Source organism: Salmo trutta, chromosome 9 (genome assembly GCF_901001165.1).
Source record: "Salmo trutta chromosome 9, fSalTru1.1, whole genome shotgun sequence".
Lineage (NCBI taxonomy): Eukaryota > Metazoa > Chordata > Actinopteri > Salmoniformes > Salmonidae > Salmo > Salmo trutta.
The window spans coordinates 3,012,747-3,040,491 of record NC_042965.1 but is presented as its reverse complement, the minus strand read 5'-3'; the positions used below and the strand labels follow the sequence as shown (position 1 = coordinate 3,040,491).

At 47.6% G+C, this 27,745-nt stretch overlaps 1 protein-coding gene across 2 annotated transcripts in view; it reads left to right on the top strand.

Annotated features, from left to right (window-relative positions):
* The window catches only part of adgrv1 (adhesion G protein-coupled receptor V1), a 191,703-nt gene that overhangs the window by 56,329 nt on the left and 107,629 nt on the right, over positions 1–27,745 (top strand). The window contains exons 21-62 of one of the 2 annotated variants that reach the window (XM_029762120.1): positions 894–1,267; positions 2,145–2,321; positions 2,930–3,110; positions 3,757–3,950; positions 4,481–4,610; positions 4,912–4,992; positions 5,468–5,607; positions 5,835–6,444; positions 6,578–6,793; positions 6,956–7,171; positions 8,976–9,220; positions 9,376–9,557; positions 9,736–10,556; positions 10,644–10,853; positions 11,618–11,748; positions 11,890–11,989; positions 12,267–12,446; positions 12,725–12,894; positions 13,237–13,324; positions 13,611–13,634; positions 14,549–14,627; positions 15,080–15,218; positions 15,388–15,529; positions 15,722–15,987; positions 16,214–16,389; positions 16,586–16,713; positions 16,857–17,038; positions 17,662–17,808; positions 18,018–18,098; positions 18,308–18,569; positions 19,191–19,313; positions 19,681–19,903; positions 20,105–20,309; positions 20,489–20,635; positions 20,819–21,074; positions 21,648–21,850; positions 22,598–22,774; positions 23,016–23,198; positions 23,357–23,536; positions 23,644–23,808; positions 23,954–24,074; positions 24,324–24,447. In XM_029762120.1, coding sequence (XP_029617980.1) covers positions 894–1,267; positions 2,145–2,321; positions 2,930–3,110; positions 3,757–3,950; positions 4,481–4,610; positions 4,912–4,992; positions 5,468–5,607; positions 5,835–6,444; positions 6,578–6,793; positions 6,956–7,171; positions 8,976–9,220; positions 9,376–9,557; positions 9,736–10,556; positions 10,644–10,853; positions 11,618–11,748; positions 11,890–11,989; positions 12,267–12,446; positions 12,725–12,894; positions 13,237–13,324; positions 13,611–13,634; positions 14,549–14,627; positions 15,080–15,218; positions 15,388–15,529; positions 15,722–15,987; positions 16,214–16,389; positions 16,586–16,713; positions 16,857–17,038; positions 17,662–17,808; positions 18,018–18,098; positions 18,308–18,569; positions 19,191–19,313; positions 19,681–19,903; positions 20,105–20,309; positions 20,489–20,635; positions 20,819–21,074; positions 21,648–21,850; positions 22,598–22,774; positions 23,016–23,198; positions 23,357–23,536; positions 23,644–23,808; positions 23,954–24,074; positions 24,324–24,447 — 8,179 coding nt within the window. The remainder of the gene's footprint in view (positions 1–893; positions 1,268–2,144; positions 2,322–2,929; positions 3,111–3,756; positions 3,951–4,480; positions 4,611–4,911; positions 4,993–5,467; positions 5,608–5,834; positions 6,445–6,577; positions 6,794–6,955; positions 7,172–8,975; positions 9,221–9,375; positions 9,558–9,735; positions 10,557–10,643; positions 10,854–11,617; positions 11,749–11,889; positions 11,990–12,266; positions 12,447–12,724; positions 12,895–13,236; positions 13,325–13,610; positions 13,635–14,548; positions 14,628–15,079; positions 15,219–15,387; positions 15,530–15,721; positions 15,988–16,213; positions 16,390–16,585; positions 16,714–16,856; positions 17,039–17,661; positions 17,809–18,017; positions 18,099–18,307; positions 18,570–19,190; positions 19,314–19,680; positions 19,904–20,104; positions 20,310–20,488; positions 20,636–20,818; positions 21,075–21,647; positions 21,851–22,597; positions 22,775–23,015; positions 23,199–23,356; positions 23,537–23,643; positions 23,809–23,953; positions 24,075–24,323; positions 24,448–27,745) is intronic. The other variant, XM_029762121.1, reaches the window with a different exon arrangement.

Below are 27,745 nucleotides of genomic sequence, written 5' to 3'. Positions count from 1 at the left end.
TTAAAGGCAAAAGTCATAATACTTACAATTGTGTTATTGTATAATTTACACTTTCAGACTACAGTGACTTCATTGAAGTCTAGCCTGTCTGAGCCTGTTCCCGTGAGGCGTCTCACTCTCAGCAGACAGAGACTTCCCCATCAATCTGAAGCCACCGGTCGTCTGTGAGTGACCACTGTGGGACCCTGCTCCTCTCCTCACTCTTGTGGCCCACATCTGGTCAGGGAGGAGGATCTATTTAAAACCATGCATTCCACCCAACCCCTCTCCCTTTGTTCAGACTTACAGAGATTCTGCAATGCTTGAACGAGCGCTTAGCCGCCACACTGGTGGACATTGTTACAGGCAGAAGAAAGCCGACGGCGGTTTTCTTTTCCCCCTCAATAACTGAAGACATAACGGGGCTATCTGTGTTGATAGCTCTTCTATGGTTAACTTCAATTGAAGGGATATAAATGCCAACGTCAGACACGTCCGACCTTGTCAACTCAACCGGTGTTTTATTGCTTTGTCTGATGGCTTTGTCAGGGGTCACCATCGCAGGTTTTCTCAATTTGTCCAGTGTTCTGCTGTTCTGCTGGGTACTGGTCAAGCCCTCAGTAAGGTGGGTCATCATAGAGAATGACCTCTGAACTAGTTAATGGTTTAATAATTTGCGCTGCAGAGATAGGCCTAATGATGATGCGCTGTACCCACTTTTTTTCCACAGGGTTAGGGTTAGAGACGAAGACAGATTTGGCTTTGGAGTACATAGGCCTACACCTTTTTAAGTCAGCATTGTAGCATGAAACCATTCTGGAACGGATACGCTGTTTTTGCTTCGCTTTTTTTGACAGCAGCATGCTGCTTGATGTTTTTCTGAGTGTATTCTGCCTCCTGTGTTTGTGTTGCAGGTTCAGCTCCGGTGAGGATCGGCTCGGACCCCTACGGAGAACAGCGCTACACGGGCCTCCTGCAGGACCTGCGTCTCTACCACAGCAGACTGAACCGCTCGGAGATCCACGAGCTCCACGCGCAGCCCGCCAAGACGGACCTGAGGAACATCTCTGGCTACCTGCAGTACTGGCAGGGCGAGAGGCAGAAGGCCTTTGTGGTGGAGGTGCGGGACGACAAGGAGGAGGAAGGGGAGGAGCTGTTCTACCTGCAGCTGGTGGCGGCCCATGGGGGAGCACGTCTCCCCCTCCCCCGCCCCACCGCCACCCTGCGGGTGATGAAGAGCGACAACGCCAACGGCTTCTTTGGCTTCACCGGCGCCTGCATACCAGACGTAAGACACGCACGCGCATGCGCGCACTCACACGAAAGCACTCGCGCACACCCTGTAAATGATTTACAGTATAAATGAGACGCTATTGACACTATTGAGATGAAATGTACAGACCATATTTACCAACTCTGGCGGTCCCTGAGTTTGACAGACACATCAGCAACAGTGATGTAAAACACAGAGTAGAATGAAGACCACACAGCACATTAATCACACATTCTTTAACTGGCTTTGATCCAGCATATCTCCTGAGAATATGGGTATTTTGTTACCGAGAAAGACATGTAATTGAAGGCAGTCATTAGTGAGTGCATATCCTTCTGCATATTTAACCAGTGTTTACGCCTGGGTGAAAGTGTGCGCTCTGCCCTTTAGGGAGATTGGACAAGGGTGTCTCATGGCTCCTCTCAGGTAGAGCGACAGATGGCAGAGCAGCCAAGGGCATTCCTATGGAACTTGAGTCCCAGTAGCACAATAGGTGGTACACCAGGGGATGCCATTCCATCAGATCTAGGGTCCCTCTAACGCTGCAAGGGGACAAAGGGACTCGGAGGCATGCGGGGCTATCGGGTGGACTCTGCAAATCACATCTTGACTGTGCAGGAATTAGAGGAGGGTTGTCCATAAAAGTATTTCTCAAACCCAAATGTTCATTTTTGGAATGTGTGGTTGTCAGTCTTGAATTGGTAATGAACTACCGTATCTTGCTGTGGAAAACATGAAAATGTCCAAAATGATTTTCTTTCCGTTTTTATACCAAGTTTGTGATCAAACAAAAGGTTGTGTACAATTTTGACAAGTGTAATGTGACATTATGTTTTAAAATGTCTTAGTTCAGGGAGCATCATTAATAACCATCTCTTTTCTCTACGGCCAGACGACAGAGGAAGGCTCCACCATCTCCTGTGTCATTGAACGGATGCGTGGGGCTCTGGACCACGTCTATGTCAACTACACTGTCACTCAGCTGGACTCAGACAGACAGGCTCAGGCCAAACAGGACTTTGCTAACGCCAGCGGCTCTGTGCTCTTCCTGCCCGGTCAGCGCTCTGAGGTGAGGGGGAACACCCAGAGTACACACACACACACATATACATACATACATACATACATACATACATACATACACACACACACACACACACACACACACACACACACACACACACACACACACACATACACACATACATACATACATACATACATACATCCTGGGAAAACTACCCTGCGCTCCTCAATCATTCATGAGCTAGGGAAACCCCAATGGTACACCTGTAGAGCAACCCTATACATATACGAGAACATACACACACACACACACACATTGCATATAAATGCAACTGCAAGAAGTTCAGACTATAGGAAAGTTACAAACCAGTCAATATAAATATTTTACCGTGCTACTACATTTCTGGCCATATTGAATCCCAGAAAACTATTTTCATCCATTCAGTGGTGTTGTTGACTTCTAGCCCCACCTAGTGGCTAAAAGGAAAATGTTGTCGTAGTAACAGGTGCCTGCTAATGATTAGGCTTAGTCTAAAATCTCACTACAGAGATCAAAGCCTGAAAAGACATTATGGATACCTACGCTAGGACTGATTTTTAGATTAAAATCTTCACTCATGTGTTATGACATCATCTCCCTGCGACTCCCAGGTCCTGAACCTGCTGGTGCTGGATGATGACACCCCTGAGTTCGCTGAGTCCTTCCAGGTCACCCTGGTGTCAGCCGAGTCAGGTGACGGGAAACCAGGCTCTACCCCCACCAGTGGGGCCAGCATTGACCCTGACAACTCAGCCACCACTGTCACCATCACAGCCAGTGACCATCCCTATGGTACAGAGAGGCATACACACATCACTGTGCCACCCTACTAGAACCTCAAACGGATACCCATCTTCCCAGTTTCCACCCTTAGTTGCACTAATCAAGAACTGAAACAATCTGTACAGCCACATATTTAAAGGGATAGTTTGGTGCTAGCTGTACTTTCCAGTCTTTGTGCTAAGCTATTTAGAATTGGCTCGTGAAACTACCTCTAACTTCCTTCATACTGGACGCAGAGACATAAAAATGGAATCCACGAGTTCATCTGACACCTTTTAAGAGATACATAAATTAACTACGGTCAGCCCTGCTTACAACCTACTCGAAAGGTTCAGCTTGTGGCATAACTTGAAAACAATGTAACAGACTGCTATTGGTGTGAGTTAATAACTGACTGTTATACTGTACATATGTCATCACAGACACAATGGAGCCAAAACAAATAATCACTCAAAGTTAAGGATGTTCCCATGTTGTGAATGTATGGTGAATATTTAGTGCATTGACTCTCTCTCTCTCTCTCTCTCTCTCTCTCTCTCTCTCTCTCTCTCTCTCTCTCTCTCTCTCTCTCATAATCTCTGACAAGCGTATTGTTCTATGAGGCTAGATGAGCAGCTGTTGTGAGTACTGGTACCCCCCCCTCTCTCTCTCCCAGGTCTGATCCAGTTCCAGTCCAGCCTGCCAGCTGAGGGGATGATCCGCCCGGCAACAGAGCCTGCCCATGTCACGGTCAATGAGGAGGACGGAGAGGTCCGCCTGCTGGTGGCCAGGGCCCAAGGCCTGTTGGGAAAAGTCATGGTCGGCTACAGGACCTCACCGTTCACCGCTGTCAGCCCCGAGGACTATGAGGTCATTTCCAGCCTTCCTTATCCCGTAGACCAGGGTCTCAGGCAGACACCGGGATGGATGGTTACTGGAGATCTGTGTATTCTCACACAAATCACCCTTAGAAACCAATGCTTTATAAAGCGTGATTTACTTATGTATGTTTAATAAGGAATACACCCATAATCATTACCTATTCAATCCTCATACTTGGCTATCTGTTGCGCTTTTATTTTGAAATGATGAAGACAATAATAAGACATACCTGTAAATAAAAGCCCAAATGATAATGGATGACAATTCCAATGTGTTTGAGTCACTAGACTCACTCCTTGGATAGCTGTTTGGCTGCGTCTACACAGGCAGCCCAATTCTGACCTTTTGCCCAATTATTGGCAAAAAAGCTGATCTGAAAAAAAATCTTTGAGTGGAAAAATATCAGAATTGGGTTGCCTGTGTAAACACAGCTAATGATAGTGAGCTTATGCTAACTACCCAAGCGAACCTCTTGTTCCCTACCTGATCTGTCTGTACCTGTTCCATGGCCCAAACAGGACTCAGATGGCGTGCTAGACTTCCTGCCAGGAGAACGCTTCAAGTACGTTAGTGTGACGGTCATAGACAACCCCGTGCCAGAGCTGGACAAAGTGTTCAGAGTGGAACTCTACAACCCTGGTGGAGGAGGTAAGACACACAAATACCATTGGTTGATTGATTCGTTGATTGATCGGCCAATTGGGGATGATCTTTTTTACCTCCTCTTACTTCAGATACTTGTTAGAGTTCACCTTCCTATCCTGTAGTCACATCCTTCAGTATTTCCCATCCCTGAGATCCTGTTCTAACTGACCCTTTTCCTGTGTCCTTGTGTGTGTTTGTGTGCTCCTCCTGTGTGCTCCTCCTGTGTGCTCCTCCTGTGTGGTCTGGTGTGCTGTGCTCCCCTATGATTCCCACTCCTCTGGTGTGATCCTGTGCGATCTCAAAGTGGATCAGTTCCTTCGGAGTGAAGGCAGTGGCAGTGGAGAAAGTGACACTGAGTTTTTCCTCCCGTCCTCTCACCACCGTGGTAAGATCACCTTCCCCTCCACCGCCCCTCCCATCTTTTTAGACTCCACCTTTTCCCCTAAGCCTGTGTATTGTGTGTGTGTGTGTGTGTGTGTGTGTGTGTGTTTGCATGCCTGTATATTTGTGTGTATGGTATTTACATTGCAATGGGGCCAGTGAGCAGTGACCAGGGAGATTGGTGTGGGAAAAGCAAATAGGCATTATATTGAGTGGAGGGCAACAGTGGTAAGTGGTGACCAGAAATGTCACAGACCCCCCAGGCTCATTGTTTCTCTGTCGGGGTCCACCCTCCACCTGATTAAAAACCCACAATGCACTGCGGTGTTCAGTGCTATTATTTCAAGTGGATCAATGGAATTCAACTGGAATTTCGTTTTAAATCGCACACTAGGAAAAACTGTCTGACTCATTTGAACAAATTGTAAGTATGAAAATAAGGGCAGCCTTTACAGTTGTCTGACGGTTTTTCTATATAGCCAGCCTGGGAGTCGCCGCCCACATCACCGTGACCATCGCTGCCTCTGATGACGCACACGGACTGTTCCAGTTCAGCCAGGACTCACTGTCTGTCAACGGCACCGAGCCTGAGGAGGGACGCAGCACTGTGCTCCTGCAGGTCATTGTGTGTGTGTGTGTGTGTGTGTCTGTCTGTGCATGTGTGTGTCTGTTTCTATGCCAGTGCGTGTCTGTCTGTCTGTCTGTCTGTCTGTCTGTCTGTCTGTCTGTCTGTCTGTCTGTCTGTCTGTCTGTCTGTCTGTCTGTCTGTCTGTCTGTCTGTCTGTCTGTCTGTGTATGTGTGTTCCCCTGACATTAGGTTGTAAACTCCCTCTTTACCCGTATCAGGTGGTGCGGTCATCCGGTGCCCTATCCAACGTGACTGTATTCTGGGAGGCTGAGGACAGCTCTAAGGAAGACCTCATCAGCAGGGCCGGGAACATCACCTTCCACGTGGGCCAGACCAGGGGGGAAATTGAGCTACAGGTGGCCCAGGACGAGGTGCCGGAGCTGGACAAGAGCTTCGGCGTGTCCCTGGTCAACGTCTCCCATGGGCGTCTGGCTGTGAGGACTGAGGCCACTGTGACAGTGCTGGCCAGTGACGACCCCTACGGAGTGTTTGTGTTCTCAGACAGCAGCAGGCCAGTGCGCCTGCCCGAGGGCCACACCCTGGTCATCCTCACCATCCACAGGCAGAGGGGGCTGATGGGAAAGGTACGCGTGACGTACGGAACACTGAGTGAGGCTGACACCGCCCCCTTCATGACCCCGGGTGTGGGCAGGGCCAGTGAGGGGAACGACTTCGTCCCCCTCCTGGAGTCAGTGGTGTTCACGGCCAATCAGAGTGAGGCTAACGTAACCCTTCGAGTGCTGGATGACGATGACCCTGAGAGGGACGAGTCTGTGTTCGTGGAGTTGATCAGTGTCAATCTCATAGAAGGAGAGCAGGAGAGACTAAGTAAGTCGCTGCCACATTTCCACGTCCCGACTATGAATCTCTGGGCCTATAGTCGTCACACGGTCAACATTTGTAGCTGGAATATGAGATTTTTGTCAAACCATCCGCTTTTCCATGTTTCTATCTTTCCTAGTAGCCCGGTCTCCTCGTCTTGGTCCGAAGGCTGAGATCGTGGCCCAGGTGATAGTGGAGGCGAGTGATGACGCCTTTGGGTTCCTGCAGCTGTCTGCCCCGGCGGTCAGTGTAGCTGAGTACTATGTCGGACCCATCATCAATGTGACACGCACCGGGGGAATTTTTGCTGACGTGTCCGTGAAGTTCAGGGCCGTACCAATGACTGCCAGAGTTGGTAAGTCTGGTCTACATTTTATCTCAATAGTGTTTTGTTATGTTGCTAAGCATGTACAGTGTGTGTGCGTGCGTGCGTGCGCATGTTTGTAAGTGTGTGTGTGTGTGTGTGTGTGTGTGTGTGTAATAATGTGTGTTTCTAACAATGTGTGTGTCAACACAGGTGACGACTACAGCGTAGCATCCACTGACGTGGTTCTCCTGGAGGGGGAGACCAGTAAGCCTGTTCCCATCTACATCATCAACGATGTGATTCCTGAGCTGGAGGAGACCTTCCGCATCGAGCTGCTCAACGTGACCACAGGGGGCGCTCGCCTGGGGGCGCTCACTCGCACCATCATAACCATCCTGCCCTCTGATGACCCCTTTGGGGCCTTCGGTTAGCTCACGTCTCTCTCACACACAGAAATGCACTCACATTTGCCGATAATTTTGCCGGACAAATTTTCTGGGGAAAAACTTTGACGAAGATTTGAGGCTGATGCGCATCGCAAGCTGCTCTTAGGATTTGGACAGTTTTGACTTCCCAACAGCAGCTGCTCACTTTGAGCAGGACGAAGTCCGCCACAAACGCAAGTAAATTAGATGCAAACTATTGTGTTCGTAGACAGCCATGTTTTGTTATTTACCGTAATTTCCGGACTATAAGCCGCAACTTTTTTCCCACGCTTTGAACCTCGCGGCTTAAACAACGACGCGGCTAATATATGGATTTTTCCCGCTTTCAAATTTTTTTCTAAAAAAAAACACATTCTGTGACGTGCTCAGTTTTTTGGCGGCATGAAGCTTTCATTAGACCAATGAAATTGCCGAACGGGTTAAGGTCAAACAACTTTTTTGTTTACTGTTTAGATTAAATTGAGCGCTCTCAAACTTCCCATCATTCTGATTACGGTAGTCATTTTGTCACCCTCATCATGGCAAAGACACGGAGAAATGTATATGATGCAGCTTTCAAGTTGAAGGCGATTGATCTGGCTGTTGGAAAAGGAAATAGAGCTGCTGCACGGGAGCTTGGTCTTAATGAGTCGATGATGATAAGACGTTGGAAACAGCAGCGTGAGGAATTGACTCAGTGCAAAAAGACAACTAAAGCTTACTGCAAATTTTTTCTTTTTTGTTACAAGCCATGTTTCGTTAAAGCCTATTTATTTTTGTTACAAGCCGGGTTTCATTAAAGCCTGTGTAAAGTTAATTTGTTTCAATGTACCGGTAGGCACCTGCGGCTTATAGACATGTGCGACTTATTTATGTTCAAAATATATATATTTTTTAAATTCAGTGGGTGCGGCTTATATTCAGGTGCGCTCAATAGTCTGGAAATTACGGTATTCATTAAAATGTTCATAAAAATACCCTATAGGACAGGTTGATCGGAAATTATATTATACAAATATTATATTTCGAAATTATGTTTTATTACTTTGGGCGACAGGTTCTTCTAGCCTAAATGTTTTTTCAATTTTTTTTATTATATTCATTTATTATTTATAGCAGCGATGAAGACGCAATGGGCAATGTTTTGCTTTTCAATTAAACCTGTCATGTTGGTATAAGAACATCATTCTATTGCATTTTAGTACGTTTAAAGGCACATTTTTTATTCTGTTAAGGAATTTTTTATATATATATTTTTTAATTTAACCTTTATTTTACTAGTCAAGTCAGTTAAGAAAAAATTCTTATTTATAACGACGGCCTACCGAGGAACAGTGGGTCAACTGCCTCATTCAGGGGCTGAACAACAGATTTTGACCTTGTCAGCTCAGGGATTCGACCTTTCGGTTACTGGCCCAGCGCTCTAACCATCTGCTGCCCCAAAATGAACAGCCAGTGTAAATGGGTGTCTGGTCAATTTCTCAAATGTCCGCCCTGGTAAATAAAAATCTTGCCGGCACCAAACGGAAAACAGAAAACGGAAACCTTGAAACACACACACACACACACACACACACACACACACACACACACACACACACACACACACACACACACTATACTAGTCTTAAATATAGTGCTAAAATATACAATTGCTCATTCAAATCAGATTACAGTATATGCACGATACTGACTACATCAGCAAACTGTATTTTAGTCTAAAAGAGCCCACTGAAGATTCCGGCATCTTTCCTTTGTCAACAAATGACATTAGACCTCATAAAAGTACTGTTTGTGTTCCCTAGAATTTCAGGCTGCTCCTGTCACCGTAGAGGAGCCAGGGGCGAACTCCTTTGAGGTGACACTGCCCATAGTGCGTAATGCTGGGACCATAGGGACCGTGGCTATCCAGTGGCGAGCCACGGTCAACGGCAGAGCAGCAGTAGGGGACCTCCGGCCTGTGTCAGGAGAGGTGGTCTTTGCGCCCGGAGAAACCATTAAGACGTTGAAAGTCGAGGTCCTAGCAGACGATGTGCCGGAAATTGAGGAAGTAAGAAACGCAATCTTTTTTTTCTTTCATTTCATAACATTGTTCTTATTTTTTTGCCAAAGAAAGGATTTGTATAATTATATTTACTATATAATGTAGAGGCCAATATAATATACAGTCTGTCATTTTTCCTCTAAACGTTCTGTGCTTTTCAGATAATCAAGGTGGAATTGACTAGTGCCACTAATGGAGGAAACCTTGGAATAGACAAAACAATCAATATTACTGTCCCAGCCAATGACAACCCGTATGGGACGGTCTACTTTGACCAGTCTGTGTATCGTGTGCAGGAACCTCTCGAGGGAATTTTTATGGCCAACATTACTGTCCGTCGAAGGTTTGTCCTTAAGTTTTAGTTCTGTCCTCTTGCTGTATTATTGCATCTCCTTACCTTGGAATTTGCAGTGAATCGACATATTGCTACTATTCAAATAGAATTCTTAACTAACTCTCTGTCTCTCTCTCTCTCTCTCTCTCTCTCTCTCTCTCTCTCTCCCACTCCTTCATCGCATCAGCGGTGGTCATTTTAGCCAAGTGGAGGTCCTGTACAGCACCTCAGAGATAGACATAGTGAGCATGGCCCAGACTGAGGGCCAGGACTTGCTGTTGTACTACAATCCCCCGGTGTCAGGAGTACCCTCTGGCGCCCCCCGCAGGCCAGTCAACGTCAGCTCTCAGGGAGACCCCCTGGCTGCCTGTGCTGCAGTCTGCCTGAGGGAGCAGGCCTGCCAGGCCTTCTCCCTGTCTCCCCCTGGGGGCTCATCCCCCATGGCTTCCTGCACCTGGGTGACCAGCGGGGCTGCCCAGCTCACCGCGTCCGCCCAGACCCTCACCTATACCAAAAACACCACGGCCGCCGCCGTTCTCTTCAGCTCGCAGGCCGTGGCGGGTAGTGACTACACCGCCATGACAGCGCAGACGGCCATCTTGGAAGACGGCTCGGGTGTAGCCAACCTGACCGTTCCCATTCTGACGGACAAACTCCCAGAGATGGATGAGAGCTTCTCCATCCGCATCCTGAAGGTGGAGCTGGTCAACTTGACCGTGGCTGAGAAGAACCTGCCCTCCATAGGGCAACCAGACAAGGCAGTGGTCACCATAGGCATGAACGGGGATGCCTTTGGGGTGTTTCTCATCTACAGCCTCAGCCCTAACGCTACAGAGGATGGGATCTATCTGGAGGTGAGAGAGGAGCCACGCGTCTCAGTACCCCTGGTCATAGAGAGGAGGGGGGGCAGCCTAGGACAGGTGACAGTGGAGTGGAGGTTCGTGGGCGGAATGGCTACACCCAACACTGACTTCACCGGGACGGGGGAAACGCTTGTCTTTGCCGACGGTAGGTTTAAAAGCTAGTACTGCATAATGCTTTTTGGATATGAATGTTATGTTGATATACAGTATATTGTGTTCTCTCCATCCAAAGGCGATTTGAAGAAGACCATTGAGATAGTGATCGTGGATGACTCGGAGCCAGAGGACAGCGAGACCCTGATGGTTGGCTTGGTGAAGACGGCGGGAGGCAGCCGGATCCTGCCCAGCTCCGACACGGTCACCATCGTCATCCTGGCCAACGACAACGTGGCGGGGGTGGTGGGCTTCCACGCAGTCTCACGCTCTGTCATGGCCAGAGAGGGTGGGTGTAGTACAGGGGACCCTGTACGTCGCTTCAATGAAGCAAGCGTCAACTGAATCACTGTGTGAATTATTTAGCTCGGCACCGAGCCAGTTTACCAAGCAGCCACTAATGACATAATGACCCCTGCCTCCCCTGATAATAACACATCAGCACATCACAACATCATAATGCATCAGCAACTGTAGTAAGCTGAACATTGCATTTCTCTTCTTTTGAATATCCTGGCTTTGTGATCACAAATTCATACACGTGCTGTTTGTGGAGGGCAACACAGCTACCGTTCCTCAACCTCATCACTTCGCTCTCTGTGCGTTCGGAAACATCCAATGAATTAGTGAGGGAATGCAAGGGATAGTGGGAGGAGCATGCTGCAACAGGTGGCACATGTAGATAGGTCCAGGCATGGCTCATCGGGTATGCATGACAGAGCCCTTCCACTCTTATCTGTGGCGAATACTTACACCACTTCCTAATGGATTGATTCTTTCCGAACCACCTACAGTAGCTAAGGAAAGACCTTCGTAAGGCTGTAATCAAAGCCTGTATCCTGGTCTAATAATCTAAAACAGCAAACTATGGGCAACATTTTGCACAAGGATTTGGCAATGAGAAATAACCTTAACATTTCACGGAGACAGGAAGGCACACTGTATAATCCAGTGCAAGTTCCAAATACAGCTTGACATGTTGCGCCATATGTATTACATTAAAAGGTGACTAACGTGCGTGTGTGCCTGTGTGCGCGTGCGTGCGTGTTGTAGGGGAGATGCTGTCCCTGCTGGTGACCAGGACAGCTCCTGGTCTGGGGAACGCCACCGTGGACTGGGCCATCCAAGGCCCCCGTGTTGCCAGGACCTTTACACATACCTCAGGACTACTATTCTTCACCGAGGTAAACAAACTGACCAGGGTAACTCCTCAAGAAACGTCTTTGACTGGAGTCCGTCTCATGGTTTACATGCCGCGTCTAGTATTCGGTTCATTCTGGTGTATATGGTACTTGTTGTTCGAGCGTCTCCTGTCCCTCACACAGGGAACACTGAACGCTACCATAGTCCTCCAGCTACTTGAAGACGCAACACCTGAGGAGAATGAAGAATATAGGGTGGTCCTGTCCAACATTCACACTTACGGTAAATCACATTCCCTGGCCTTGGCTGACAAACATAACTGAACATGCACATTCCACTCCTATGTACTTGGATCTCTATTTATTTCACTTTTAGTTTGACCATGCTAGTCATTTAAGAGCAAGTTTTTTGTTTACAATGACTCTATGCAGCATGGATCAGGCATAGAGGTTGCCATAGCAAAGAGTTTTTAGTCTGTTTGACCCCGTAACCTATAAGGCTGGAAATGAGTGTGACTAGTGTTTGTATGGATATTATCCATCAGTGTTCTGTCCCCCAGGTGTTCTGGTAACGGGTCACGCAGCGCTGGACATCCAGGGGCGCGAGGCTGTGGTTACCGTGGATACCAGTGACGAGCCATTCGGGATGCTGAGCATCGCCCCATCCTCCCTCAGCCTGAGCACAGAGGAGCGCGACGGCATCCTGAACGTCTTCATCAACAGAGAGTTTGTGGCTTCAGGTCAGTCTGGAATAGGGATTTGGGACTAACTAGCGGCGACAGAGTTTTTCCCGATCACGTGATCTGACCAGGGAAAACTCCAGGCCTTAAGGAGGAGAAAAGTTGTGACTATACTGTACATTTGATCTATTGTCTCAAAACAAGATTAGCCGCAAATGCCGCCATGTTAACTAATCAGATGTCACCCATTAACTGCTATTGGTTAACTGTTACGCGATCTAATGTTAAAGAAAATGTGTTTGTTAACAGCCAAGTATGTGTTGTTGTTCTATGTTCAGGGGCGGTGAATATCAGCTATGAGACGGTCCGAGGGTCCCTCCAGAACCTGTCCCAGGTGGAAGGGGGCGGCGGCCTCGCTGAACCAGGACAGGACTTCCTCCCTGCGTCGGGCTCAGTGATCCTGCAGGATGGACAGACGTCGGTGGCCATCCCCATCATCATACTAGACGTAAGGCCACCACTAGGGCTGGGCTCAATGCCTTTTGAATTCAGTCAATTCAGGAAATAAGCTGACATTCCAATTGGTCAATGCTCCGTTTTCCTCGATGCTTCTCTATGCGTTTTTAGGGGGAATTGGAATGCCAGTTTACTTGCTAAATTGACTGAATTGAAAAGGAATTGTCTCCAACTCTGGCCACCACAGCAAACACGGTCATATTTGGCTCTGGTGGTTTTCTGGTAGGCTAAGTTTAGGATGCCTATTCATTTCATTTGAGTTTTCCTAGAATTCAAAACAGTATAAATGTAGCAGACTATATGTCATACAAATGATATACATTTATTTTTCCAGGATGACGTCCCCGAGTTGCAGGAATTCTTCCTGGTCAACATTACGTCTGCAGTACTCATCACCACCCTCTCACCTGCCCCTAAACTAGGTATGCTGTGTTTGGCATTGTCCCGAAATGGGCAACTAGGTTAATAATCACAAACAAAGCATTCTAAATGTGTATGGTTTTCCCACAGCGATCCTATACGTCACTTTTAGTTCGACATGTCATTTGATGGGTTTACCAACCACTCCTTTTTTTCTTCTGCCCTAGACTTCCTGTTATGTACTGTAAATTCCCCTTTCATGTTCAATTCTGTGTAATCTGTGTTGTATCTCTTATTTTCTCCTCTCTCCTTTCGTTTCTCTTCTATTCCATTCTGTGTGATGAGTAGAAGTTGTATATTTCACACTGAAAGGTAACATATATTTAGTGTTTATTACAGTATAATGCTTTGCATTGTGTAGTATGGCATAATGGCTAATATGCGATTCATTCACTGTACGTTACATTACGTTCAACGGGCACAGTTTTATCACTGATCTGCAAATATATCCAAAATGTAATTAGCGCTACTGCCTCTTGTGTAATCCTAACCATAGTCCATTTTATGAATGGGTAACTTCAGAAAACAGCGAGTAGACAGAATACAACACAGACCGGAGAGGCATAGGGCCCATCTGCCTGCCAGCACTCAGTGGCTACGGTTCTTATGATTGATTGATGCCTCTGTGATTGAGGGGCAGTTGGGATTTGGGTCGAGCTGAAAAACACTGTGGTGAGCAGTGGGAAAGCCAAACCAAACGCTTTAAATGGCCCTCGTGCTGTCTGTGCCCAGAGCAGGCAGGCAGACAGACAGACAGACAGACAGACAGACAGACAGACAGACAGACGGACGGATAGACAGACAGACAGACGGATAGACAGACAGACAGACGGATAGACAGACAGACAGACGGATAGACAGTAAGGACAGACAGACAGTAAGGACAGACAGACAGTAAGGACAGACAGACAGACAGACAGACAGACAGACAGACAGACAGACAGACAGACAGACAGACAGTAAGGACATTAGAAATCAGTCAACACATACTCCAACTCTCAGCTGGCTGCATGTGAAAAGTGAATGGCCCTCGTCTCCTCATCTTGTGCTCCTGTTGTAGCGTCAAACAAGTGCTTCATATCCTCTTTAGATGCTCTGGCCCACGTTTTGCAATCATAGTGATCATGCTGAAGCTAATGCTAGTTTTTTTTTGTGATAGTATTACTGGAACAAGACTTTAGGACATGAGCTACCATTCCCATTGTAATGGTGCCTTTTCTCCTCAGACACCCAGGGTTTGGTGGCAGAAATCAGCATTGACGCCAATGATGGAATTCGAGGTGTCATTGAATGGACAAACACTAAGTGAGTGGCTCTGTGTTCAACCTCTCATTCACAGTGATTTTCCTCCCCTTTTGGCCCCTTTCTCTCCATTTACGAGATGCCCTCTGTTTCTAAGAGCACCTGTGGTTGTGCAGATATACCCAAAAGCACTCCCTCTACTCTACCACGTTTTTCCTCACACGGACTGCTTGGTTGGGAAAAGCCGACACTGCTCTCACCTTTTTTAGTAGGATCTGTTTTTCTTTCCCCTTTCATGGCTGTCAATCAACAAGTCACCCAAGTTACGACATTTTATATTTTAGTCATTTAGCAGACCCTTATATCCAGAGTGACTTACAGTTGCATCCGTCTTCAGGTAGATGGGTAAGACAAGCACATATTATAGCCATAGCAAGTAAATCCTTACTCTCTTACCTCTAGTGGCAGACACATCTGATGTTTGGTTGTGTTTGGTTGTGTGTTTTCCCTTGTAGCTTCGAGGTAAATGAGACCATAGGCGTGCTGAGCCTGGTGGCCTACAGGAGCGCGGGAACCCACGGAAACGTCTCGCTCGTCTTCTACGCTCAGAACCTGGAAGCTCAGCTGGGCCTGGACTACAACGCCACTCCGTCGGTGAGGCCGTGCCCCTAACCCACTAAACCACCAATCAGAGTTCTTAATGAGTAGGGCCAGGAATTTTCCCTGACCATTTTGTTCTGACCGGGAAAAACTCTGGGCCCCACCAGTGAGACTAAACACGCCTTGTCATTGTGAGTTCACACGTTTTTGTTTATTCTTTCAGATGCTCCACTTCGCTGATGGGGAGAGGCACAAGTTTGTTGAGGTTCAGATCGTTGATGACGTCATCCCAGAGGGAGCTGAAAGGTTCCAGCTGGTTTTGGCTAATCCATCGTCTGGGCTGGAGCTGGGAGACAATACCACAGGTAGGATGTTCTGGAAGCCTGTAGCATCATGCATGTTCACCACACATGTTTTATATTGTATTTTATTGAAGGCCATTATTGTGTAGTCTACGTACCTATGGTTTCACAGACATTGTTGATTGATTTCACAAATTCGACAAGAGCCCTGGTGAAAACTGCTCTCCCCGTCTCCCCTGTCCCATGTCTCCGTAGCCATGGTGAGCATCTTGGCCAGCGACGACGGCCACGGTGTCATTTCCTTCAACAGCAGCCAGCACTTCCTGTTGAGGGAACCCACGTCGGTGTCCGGGCTGGGGGAGAGCGTGGCCACCCTGTACGTGGTGCGTGACCCACCCCAGGGCACCTTCGGTACCGTCAACGTCCAGTTCACCATTACAGATGCCAACGGAACGCTGGCCCAGGACGACCTCATGCCCTGGCAGGGCATTGTGGAGCTGGAGGACGGAGTCAGGTTCAAGGTGAAGGGGACCATGGACTTCAGTCAGTCTAGAAGATATACAGGAGAACTGATTGAATAGGTTGAAGATATATTGGAGGATTGAGAATAGATTGAATTGATATATAGGCAAGGGCAAGAATCTTTTTCCTGATGTGTTTCAGCCTATAAAGCCCTTCATATTCTCATTTTGACATTCTCTGATGTGTTGACATTCTCTGACGTTCCTGCGTGATGTGATGTTCTAGACTCTGGAGATCTGGGCGGTTCTGGATGCTGAGCCCGAGGTGAACGAGACGTTCACGGTAACTCTGTCCAATCCAACGGGAGGGGCGCGGCTTGGAGACACACTCCACACACTCATCACCGTGCTTCAGAACTCCGCCCCGCTGGGCCTCTTCCGCATCGCACCCTCCCTCAATAGGTGAGCATGTGCTCACACACACACACATGCAAGCACAAAAACGCACACATGCAAGCACACAAACGCACACATGCAAGCACAAACACATGCGTGCACACACATGCAAGTATGCATGCATGCATGCACACACGCACATGCACATGTAAGTACGCACGTGCGCACACACACACTCACACATGTACGTCTATCTCTACAGGACTGACAGCTCTGTGGTGGGAGAAGAGGGTGGTAGGACTGTGTTCTTGACTGTGTCCCGCAGTAACGGTCTAGAGGCAGCGGTCAGTGTGGAGTGGGAGACCCAGTCGGACACAGCCATTGCCATGGGTAAGACGGGCTAGAAACTCTGCTTCTGCACACACAGTTAATGTCATTATATCCACACTACACAATCCAGTGGCAATTTCCGTTCTGAGTCTGTGTTCACTTGTTTACCATGATATACAGTGATTGTACGAGTCTATTTTCAGAGGGGACTCTTCCAGTGATGGCAGTGTATCAGATCTTCTCAGAGACCCCCACCTCAGGCTGGTGTTCCCTGACTGATGGTGCCTCTCCTCTGGCCATGAGGTTGGACATGCCCTCCCCTGGCGGCTCCACCCAGAGCCACGCCACTCTGTACAGGTGGCAGGGGGTGTTGGTACCTATACAGGTAATCTAGTTCAAGTTCAGGATTTTTTAATACCCACATTGCGGTCATAGACAATGAAATAAATGGATATGGACTAACATTAGAAAATTAACAATTACACATTATTTAGATGAGAAGAGTCAAAGGATCTTATCAATTAGGTGGCAGAAGTAGGGTATGGGGGGGGATTTGTTGCATCTTTCAGTCCTGGCGTGTGGAACAGCGAGTAGGTTGGTGCTGTCTATCACTTCTCCTCTACAGGCAGTTAACCAATCACAGAAAGGGGACTTGTAGAGAGAGATGTCATTCATCTAAACATTAGCCTATGTGTAGAGTCAGAGATCAAAGGTCAAACTTCATCGGTGCAGTAGTTGAACTACATAGGAGGCAAAGAAGGAAGAAAGTGTAGGAGTGAATATTGGAAGGAAGACATAAACCACCAACCCATAATAGCTTTTAGGTAACTGCCTTACTTTGTGTTGCATCCACACATGCATAACTCAATATCATGGTCACTCAGGATTGCAAATGTATGATCTCTCTCTGTCTCTCTCTCTCTCTCTCTCTCTCTCTCTCTGAATCTCTCTCTGAATCTCTCTCTGAATCTCTCTCTGAATCTCTCTCTGAATCTCTTGTGTTTTCAGTCGGTGAGGATCAAGGACCCTAGTGTGTGTGTGGGCTTCTCTGTGAACGGCTCGCACAATGTAGCGATCACACACGGAGGCCACACTGACTCCCCTGCCGCCAACCTCAGCCTGTTCAGAGTGCAGCCGGACCACAACCTTACACTGGTGAAGCCCCTCACTTCTTTGGCTTGATGGTTGTCGATTCATTTGGGGTCCTAATGATTTGTTTTCGACCTGTTAAGATGATGTAAGATCTACACGGTCACTGGCCTTATGTTCCTATGATACGTCCTTTATAACAGTCACTCAATGGCAGTGGCATTATGTTGAGTATTGTATTCATTTCATTCAAATTCAACCCTTTCCCCCCCTAGGAACAAACGTTGGCTGTTGAAGCTCTTGATGTCAAACACTTCTCCGTTGAAGGAAGAGACTACTTGATTGCCTCGAGCCAGGTGAGTTTGGGGGTTAAAATGAACATGACTTGCCATAACCTGTGAGGCATACCGGTACAGTACCACACAGGTGTCATAGATCATGATACCCATATGTACACTACCACATTACTGTTGTCATTCCAATCAAAAACGCCCAATGGATCGAGTCCACACCACCTGGAGTTGATTTCGACTAGCTAGTAGCTAACTCCTCTTGTTTCTACCAGGTGTTTGTTCGGACTGGGAGTACCTTTGTTGTTCATCAGAGCCTGGAGCTTCAGGGTGTCCTCAGTGTGTCTCTGTTCTCCCACGGGACCAGTCTCTACCTGGCTGCCTGTGTGGGGAAAGAGACTGAGGACGGCTGTGTACTGTTCCAGTGGAGTCAAGGACACTTCCAGAACCCCAGGCCTCTGCCTGTCAGCAGCAGAGCTCGACAAGTGGAGTCTCTCACCATGGGAGCAGACATTCTCCTATTGGTCGTCACTGAAGGTGACCTCACGTGACCTCCTCTACGAACCATGCCCTTTGTAACCTCTGTTGATTGCAAACACAAATACAATCTTCTATGTTGACGTTTTGCTACAGTGCCATTTTTGTTCTCACTCTGAAAGGGCGCATGTGGTGCAGAGATGGTGTACTGCAGTTATGATACGTAAGGCATAGTCAATGTGTCCCCAGTCTACTAAAGACAAAACATGATCTGTGTGCACAGATGGGAGGGAGTAAGGCGCCAAAGGTCCTAATGTATATTGGAGCATGTATTTATGTATGTTTTGATGAAACACCACAGACCACAATCCACATAAGCGAAGTAGGTAGGCTCTATGCTGTGAGTTTACTGGAAGGCTCACTGTAGTCGGCCATAGGGAAACCACAGAAAGGCTCAGGGTGTGTAATTTATAGTAGTTGGGTGTGTCAGCATGGCCCATGCTTAACATAACCTCCTCGTGAAAGAATAGAGTGCTAACATAAAGCTCTGTGTGTGTGTGCGTGCGTGCGTGTGTGTGTGTGTGTGTGTGTGTGTGTGTGTGCGTGCGTGCGTGTGTGCGTGCATGCGTGGGTGGGTGCGTTCATCCGCGCGCGTGTGTGTGTGTGTGTTCCTATCCTCAGGTTCCTCTCCCTCCTGTGAGGTGTTTGTATGGGGACCCACGCAGCAGTTCCCCCAGCACAGCCAGTCTATCCCCCACCCTGGCCTGGGCTCTGCCCACCCCTTCACCCTTCCCTCAGGGATCAGTGAGTACACACACACGCAATGATGGTCAACTTTCTTCACACGGGTCAACTCAGAGACCCCTAAGTGTTATCATTCAATCAGTACTATCAGAGTTACAACTGATTATGACGATGACGATCACGGTGATGGGGGTGACGATGATGATGGTGACTATAATGATGACGACCCTACAAATCTTTAACATTTGCAGTCTTATCAAATTAAATCAAACTGTGTTGGTCACCTACACCTGTTTAGCAGATGCTATTGCGGGTGTAATGAAATGCTTGTGCTCCTAGTTCCGACAGTGCAGCAATATCTAACAAGTAATATCTAACAATTTCACAACTTATCCCTGTTTACCCACTAAAGATGTGTCTCTCTCAGCCCATGTCCTGCTGGCGGGGAGGAATGGCTCAGCGCTGTACTCCTGGAGGTCTGACATCAGTCTGTTTGCCATGGTGCTCAGGTCTCCTTCAGCCTCTCACTTCCTTTCTCTACCTCTACCCTACTTCAACACCACCAAGAGCCTCATAGCAGCCACCGAGCCCTCAGGCTCAACCCTGTATGAGCTCACCACGGTCTCCAACCACTCTGACTTCGTACCCAGGTACCTATGATGCCCCACTGTTCCCATGGCAACCCATTACATTCTGACCAGAGGTATTGATCATTAGTTTGATCAAACTTTGGGCAAATGTTCATTTGCGTTGTTTCGTTGTCACACAAGTGTGCTGTTGCTCCCCCGTTCATTCTTCGGGGTTGTCTTCTCTGACCGTCGTCCGTTTGCTCTCTGCCGCCAAACTCTCAGCTATGGCGAGTTGCGTTTCACACCCGGCGACCGGGAGTTGGAGATTGCGGTGAACATCGTCGACGACGATGCCCCGGAAGAGGAAGAACAGTTCCGTGTGGTCCTAAGAAATCCCAAGGGAGGGGCTGAGATTGGCTTTGGTGGTCAGATGACCGTGCTTATTCCAACCAATGACGACGCCCATGGAGTCATAGGCTTTGCACAGGTACCCTCCTCTGTCGATTAACTGTGGTTCACAGTGCATTTCAAATGAGGTTTTTTTTGTCACTTGCATTTATATATTTATAAATATATATGTGTTCACGTTTTTATTTATCGGTGTTCCAAATACATTTGAATGGTCAAATCTACATTATATTACACACTGACGTTGCCTCTCTCCAGGGCTCTCTATCTGTGGAAGTAGAAGAGTTGGAGAGGAGCAACCCTATCTCTCTGAGTGTTGAGAGGAGGAGAGGGACCTTCGGCAGACTGACCGTCCACTGGGCAGCCAACGGCAGTCTGGAAGACGTCTTTCCCACCTCAGGAGTGGTGAGGCTCGCTCTCTCTCTCTCTCAGGATTATCTCTTTCACTGTTAACTTTGAGGAAAATGTAGACGTAGAGAAATAGAAGAAGTACAGAACAACTTACTGATGTGAAATTTCCAATTTAGGTTGATTAGTTCATTGGTTGTGAATTGACATCATCCGCCGTCATTTTGTTTTCGATCTCAGGTGACGTTTTCTGAGGGCCAGGTGGTGGCTACCATCTCTATGACCGTGGTAGCAGACAGCTTTCCTGAGTTGAGGGAGAGGGTCACCCTTACCCTTTTGGATGTCACCACAGTGGGCCTAGACCAGCTCTCCAGGGGGGCGCTGATTGACCCACAGAGGGCACAGGCCCTCCTCACCATCCTGCCCAACGGTTCGCCCTATGGGGTGATAGGCTGGCACCTGGACTCCCAGTACCTCCACACACAGGAGCCCCAGAGTAAGAGGCCAGCTGTTTAGATTGACTTTAAACAATATATATATTCATGTATTTATACAGGAAAGAAACATGTTCAATTATGTATAGTTAAAGAACAAGTCATATGCAATTACCTTACACATCAAGGACAACAAAAAGCCATATTTGAACCATGTCCATTTTTAAAGCTACTAAAGTGTTTGGTTACTTGTCTAAAGTGTATGGTAGGTTGTCATAAGTGGTCACAACTTATTTGACAGGAGCTATGACATTGGTAGGACTCATTTCTACTCATTATCCAAATTTGTTTCTGTCCTTGCACAGACGGTAAGGTTTATGTTTATTTTTTGAAATGTATTTTTACCTTTATTTAACTAGGCAAGTCAGTTAAGATCCAATTCTTATTTTCAATGACAGCCTAGGAACAGTGGGTTAACTGCCTTGTTCAGGGGCAGAACGACAGATTTTTACCTTGTCAGCTCGGGGATTCGATCTTGCAACCTTTCGGTTACTAGTCCAACGCTCTAACCACTAGGCTACCTATGTGTGTCGTCTGACGCTCCTTGTCCATGTTTGCCTCTGCTTTCACCTCAGAGAGTCCCACTAATGTCACCCTCACCATTGTGAGAGAGCAGGGAGTGTCTGGGGAGGTGGCGGTCCACTACCAGACCAGACCGGCCCTGTCCCAGCCCCCCTCCAACCAGGCCAGCACCCCACAGGACTACACATCCCGGGAGGACACCGTCATCATGAAGGAGAATGCCACCATGGCTCTTGTCACCATCACCATCCTGCCGGTACGAAAATAATAGAATATGACTTTATCGACAAATAATCACCAGGTGTCCTCCTGGGACGCTTGAGGACAGTACAGTAGAATCCTCTCTACTTTCCCCTCTTTTCCTCTCCTCTTCTCCCCTCTCTTTACCTCGCCTCCCCTCTCCCACCCAAGCAGTGTGGATTTAGATTGGTTCAGTAAACAGCCGGGCTTTCTGCCTGTTCTGGGTGCCTTCTGCCTACAGCTAAGACCCATACCAGGCCTAAAACCACCAGTGCTGGGCCTGCCACCAAGGAAACCCACCACTTATCTCCCGTCACCCCAGAATAGATCCGTTCCCAGTAAATTGCAGTGCTGAGTCGCTATTTTAACCTCCACTAATGGTAACTATAATTGTGTTTTGTTTAGACTGAGAGGAGCTTGAAAACAAGGCCTTGATTTCAATGTGCTCTCAAACTGCCAGCATTTATTAAGGTGATTTTTGAGAGTAAAGTTGCTTCAGAAGTGGAACAAGGACAAGCTGTGGGTTGGGTGTTTAAACATGGTTTCCCTTCTTCCTGATTTAGCATTTACAGTTCAGGTCCTCAGGGCTGTGTGTGTGTGTGTGTGTGTGTGTGTGTGTGTGTGTGTGTGTGTGTGTGTGTGTGTGTGTGTGCGCATGTGTTTGTGTGTGTATGCATGCGTGCGTGTGTGTTTGTGTGTTTGTGTGTGCATGCGTGCGTGTATGCGCATGCGTGCGAATGAATGCACACGTGCATATCCCCAGGACGAGGCTCCGGAGCTGGCTGAGAGTTTCCTGGTGAACATCACAGGCGTGGAGCTGGTGGGGGGGGTGACAGGGGCTGGCCAGCCCAGTGTGAAGAGGCCTGGCATGGAGGTGGCTGTGGTCACTATCCAGGAGAACGACGACCCACGGGGGGTCCTGCAGTTCAGCGTCTCACAGGTCAACCAGAGAAAACATCACACTACTCCCTCTGTTCATACGTTAGCAATGCTGCTGAAGTATAACACTCCATTCCTTTCTATAGTATCTCACAACACATTACAACAGTAACTACTGTACATGATGCTAAAGTTTAGAGGTTATCTGATAACTCGATCCAACGATTGATTAAATACAAATAGGTATTTTAATCCTATTCAAGTGTTAATGCTTCAACTCTGTTTCTGTATCGGCTTCTTAGGAAGAGTCCGGAGGAGTACTGGCCTATGAGGTGCCCCCGCCCGGGAACCTTCTCCGCCTACCTGTGGTGCGATTGGCTGGCAGGACTGGGAGAGTGGTGGTGTACTGGGAGGCTCGGACAATCACTGCCAGCCTCAATGACTTCATTCCTGCTTCTGGGAATATCACCTTTCAAGACGGCCAGGTAAAGTGATTATAACCAGGGCCAGAGAGTTTCTCCGGTTAGGTTACGTAGTTAGTTAAGTTAGGTCACCTCACGATGATCCACTTGGTCTAGTTGAGCTTCTACAAAGGATAAGAGGCTTGTATTCCTCAGGTAAAAAACTCTGGTTCTGTTTGCAGGGTGAAGCCTTTATTGACATCATTATCATGGATGACACGGAGGTGGAGTCTGCAGAGCGCTTCGGTGTGACTCTAATGCGTGTGATTGGTGGAGCCAGACTGGGGGAGGGGACCTCTGTGACCGTCACCATCCCCCCCAACGATTCACCGCTGGGACGTTTTGGCTTCCAAGAGCAGACTGTGAGATACCCAGCATATTGCCCTACAGAGGATGAATACAGCTATCTTAATCAAATACAACTTTATTATAAACCATCATTATGCTAAACGAACTAATCTCCTTTCAGGTCACTATCAGCGAGCCAGCGTTCACTAGTGACCCAGCTGCCATGGCAATGCTGACAGTGTTGCGCAGTGCGGGAGGAGAGGGGGCGGTGACACTGGTGTGGCGGCTGGAGGACGCGGCCCGGGATGACCTTTCACCTCTCAACGGAACACTGGTCTTCAGTGTGGTCAGTAGGGGGTGGGGCTAGGGTGGCCATAGGGGAAGATGGTAGTAAGTCAGTTGACAGTGTTTTGCTCTGCTTGGTAATAATTGATGCTAAATGTACCGTAGTTTGTTGAAAAGACACTGATGTGAGACTTTGTGAACCTCAGACAGAGTTGAGGAAAACATTGGTGCTCCGGGCTCTGGCTGACGCTGTGTTGGAGGGAGACGAGAACTTCACTGTCCAGCTCCTGGCTGCCGAGAGTGGTGCTGTCATCGACCCCATTAACGGTCAGTATCTTTGGGCTGCCTCACATACAGTCTCTGGTCTATGGAGAGGAGAGGAATGCATTTTCCTCTAGAAGCTGATCTGAGGTCAGTTTGTCATTTTCAATCCTAATGGTTACAGTTAGGATTGGGGGAGAGTAAGCTGGTCCTAGATGTGTCCCTAGAGACAACTTCTACCTGGGGTGTGTTTAAGGAGCACCAGTGGAGGGCATTAGACTGAACTGTGTCCCCTGGGTTGGTGTGTGTCTTTAGGGGTGGCCACAATCACCATCCAGGGAGACCGTGCAGCCCTGGGAATGGTGGGCATCGCTGAGGCCTCCAGGAATGTCCTGATAGGAGAACCTCAGGGAAACTATAATGGGACTGCTTTGATCAGGTACAGTTAGCTAAATTTCCTTTCGTAAGATAGCCGGGGGCAAAGTCATTAATATTCATGAGTTACGTTGGGTGATTAGTTGATCCTTCTGGGGCGTGTGATGTTAGACAGATGCACTTTTACCTTTTCAGAAACTGTCTGTTGCTTGATATGATCAAGTTGACCCAACTGTATTAAAGAATAAGAAATCCATGATTAGTTGGCTAGCAGTGGCTACTGCCTGGCCAGTGAGCTAGCTAACTAAATTTCAGTAGTTTAGCTAGCCTCCTAAATACAGTAGTCGGTGGATAAACTAACGATGAATTTAACATATTTGTCTGAAAACGAACTAGTTGCCAGTTATTGTTGCCCATGGTGTTGTCATGTCTAATCAGTTGGCTATGGTAGCCCATGAGCTCCTGAGTCTAGCTGGCGGCGTCGTTTGGTGTCCACAATGTTCTAACTGTTAGCTAACTACAGTAGTTGGCTACTGCCTGGCATGTGTGAGCCAACATGTTAGCGACACTATACAGTGCATTCGGAAAGCATTCAGACCCCTTGACTTTTTCCACATTTTGTTACGTTACAGCCTTATTCTAAAATAATAATTACATTTAAAAAATCCTTATCAATCTACACACAGTACCCCATAATGACAAAGCGAAAACATTCTTTTAGAATTTTTTTGCAAATTAAACAAATAAATAAAACTGAAATTTCACATTTACATAAGTATTCAGACCCTTTACTCAGTACTTTGGTGAAGCACCTTAGGCGGCGATTACAGCCTCGAGTCTTCTTGGGCATGATGCTACAAGCTTGGCACACCTGTATTTGGGGAGTTTCTCATATTCTTCTCTGCAGATCCTCTCAAGCTCTGTCAGGTTGGATGGGGAGCGTTGCTGCACAGCTATTTTCAGGTCTCTCCAGAGATGTTTGATCGGGTTCAAGTCCAGGCTCTGGATGGGCCACTCAAGGACATTCAGAGACTTGTCCCGAAGCAACTCCTGCGTTGTCTTGGCAGGAGTTGTCCTGTCGTTGTCCTGTTGGAAGATGAACCTTAGGCCCAGCCTGAGGTCCTGAGTGCCCTGGAGCAGGTTTTCATCAAGGCTCTCTGTACTTTGCTCTGTTCATCTTTCCCTCGATCCTGACTTGTCTCGTACTCCCTGCCGCTGAAAAACATCCCCACAGCGTGATGCTGCCACCACCATGCTTCACCGTAGGGATGGTGCCACGTTTCCTCCAGACGTGATGCTTGGCTTTCAGGATAAAGAGCTCAATCTTGGTATCATCAGACCAAAGAATGTTTCTAATGGTCTGACAGTCCTTTAGGTGCCTTTTGACAAACTCCAAGCGGGCTGTTATATGCCTTTTACTGAGGAGTGGCTTTCGTCTGGCCACTCTAACAATAAGGCCTGATTGGTGGAGTGCTGCAGAGATGGTTGTCCTTCTGGAAGGTTCTCCCATCTCCACAGAGGAACTCTGGAGCTCTGTCAGAGTGACCACCGGGTTCTTGGTCACCTCTCTGACCAAGGCCCTTCTCCCCCGATTGCTCAGTTTGGCCGGGCGGCCAGCTCTAAGAAGAGTCTTGGTGGTTCCAAACTTCTTCCATTTAAGAATCATGGAGACCACTGTGTTCTTGGGGACCTTCGATGCTGCAGACATTTTTTGGTATCCTTCTCCAGATCTGTGCCTCGACACAATCCTGTCTTGGAGCTCTATGGGCAATTCCTTTGACCTCATGGCTTGGTTTTTGCTCTGACATGCACTGTCAACTGTGGGACCTTATATAGACAGGTGTGTGCCTTTCCAAATCATGTCCAATCAATTGAATTTACCACAGGTAGACTCCAATCAAGTTGGTAGAAACATCTGAAGGATGGTCAATGGAAACAGGATGAAGCTGAGCTCAATTTCGAGTCTCATAGCAAGGGTATGAATACTTATCATAATAAGGTATTTCTGTTTTTTATTTGTAATAAATGTGCAAACATTTCTAAAAACCTGTTTCATCTTTGTCATTATGGGGTATTGTGTGTAGATTGATGAGGAACATGTTTTATTTAATCCATTTTAGAATAAAGCTGTAACGTTACAAAATGTGGAAAAAGTCAAGGGGTCTGAATACTTTCCGAATGCACTGTATATGCAAAAGTATGTGGACACCATTTCAAATGAGTGGATTTTGCTTTTTCAGCCACACCCATTGCTGACAGGCTTATAAAATCGAGCACAGAGCCATGCGAACTCCATAGACAAACATTGACAGTAGAATGACCTTACTGAAGAGCTCAGTGACTTTCAACGTGGCACCGTCATAGGATGCCACCTTTCCAACAAGTCAGTTCGGCAATTATTTTCCCTGCTAGAGCTGCACCGGTCAACAGTAAGTGCTGTTATTGTGATGTGGAAACGTCTAGGAGCAACAATGGCACAGCCGTGAAGTGGTAGGCCACACAAGCTCACAGAATGGGACCGGCAAGTGCTGAAGCGTTTAGCGCGTATAAATCGTCTCTCCTCGGTTGCAACACTCACTACTGAGTTCCAAACTGCCTCTGGAAGCAAGGTCAGCACAAGAACTGTTCGTCGGGAGCTTCATGAAATAGGTTTCCATGGCCGATCACCATGCGCAATGCCAAGCGTTGGCTGGAGTGGTGTAAAGCTCGCTGCCATTGGACTCTGGAGCAGTGGAAACACCTTCTCTGAATCACGCTTCACCATCTGGTAGTCCAACGGACAAATCTGGGTTTGGCGGATGCCAGGAGAACGCTACCTGCCCCAATGCATAGTGCCAACTATAAAGTTTGGTGGAGGAGGAATAATGGTCTGGGGCTCTTTTTCATTGTTCAGGCCCTTAGATCCAGTGAAGGGAAATCTTAACGCTACATCATACAATGACATTCTAGACGATTCTCTCTTGGGGAAGGCCCTTTCCTGTTTCAGCATAACAATGCCCCCTGTGCACAAAGTGAGATCCATACAGAAATGGTTTGTCGAGATCGGTGTGGAAGAACTTGACTGGCCTGAACAGAACCCTGACCTCAACCCCATCGAACACCTTTGGGATGAATTGGAACGCTGATTGCGAGCCTGGCCTTATCGCCCAACATCAGTGCCTTACCTCACTAATGCGCTTGTGGCTGAATGGAAGCAAGTCCCTCCAGCCATGTTCTAACATCTAGTGGAAAGCCTTCCCAGAAGAGTGGATGCTGTTGTAGCAGCAGAGGAGGGACCAACTACATATTAATGCCCATGATTTTGGAATGAGATGTTCGACGAGCAGGCGTCCACATGCATTTGTTCACGTAGTGTAGCTACA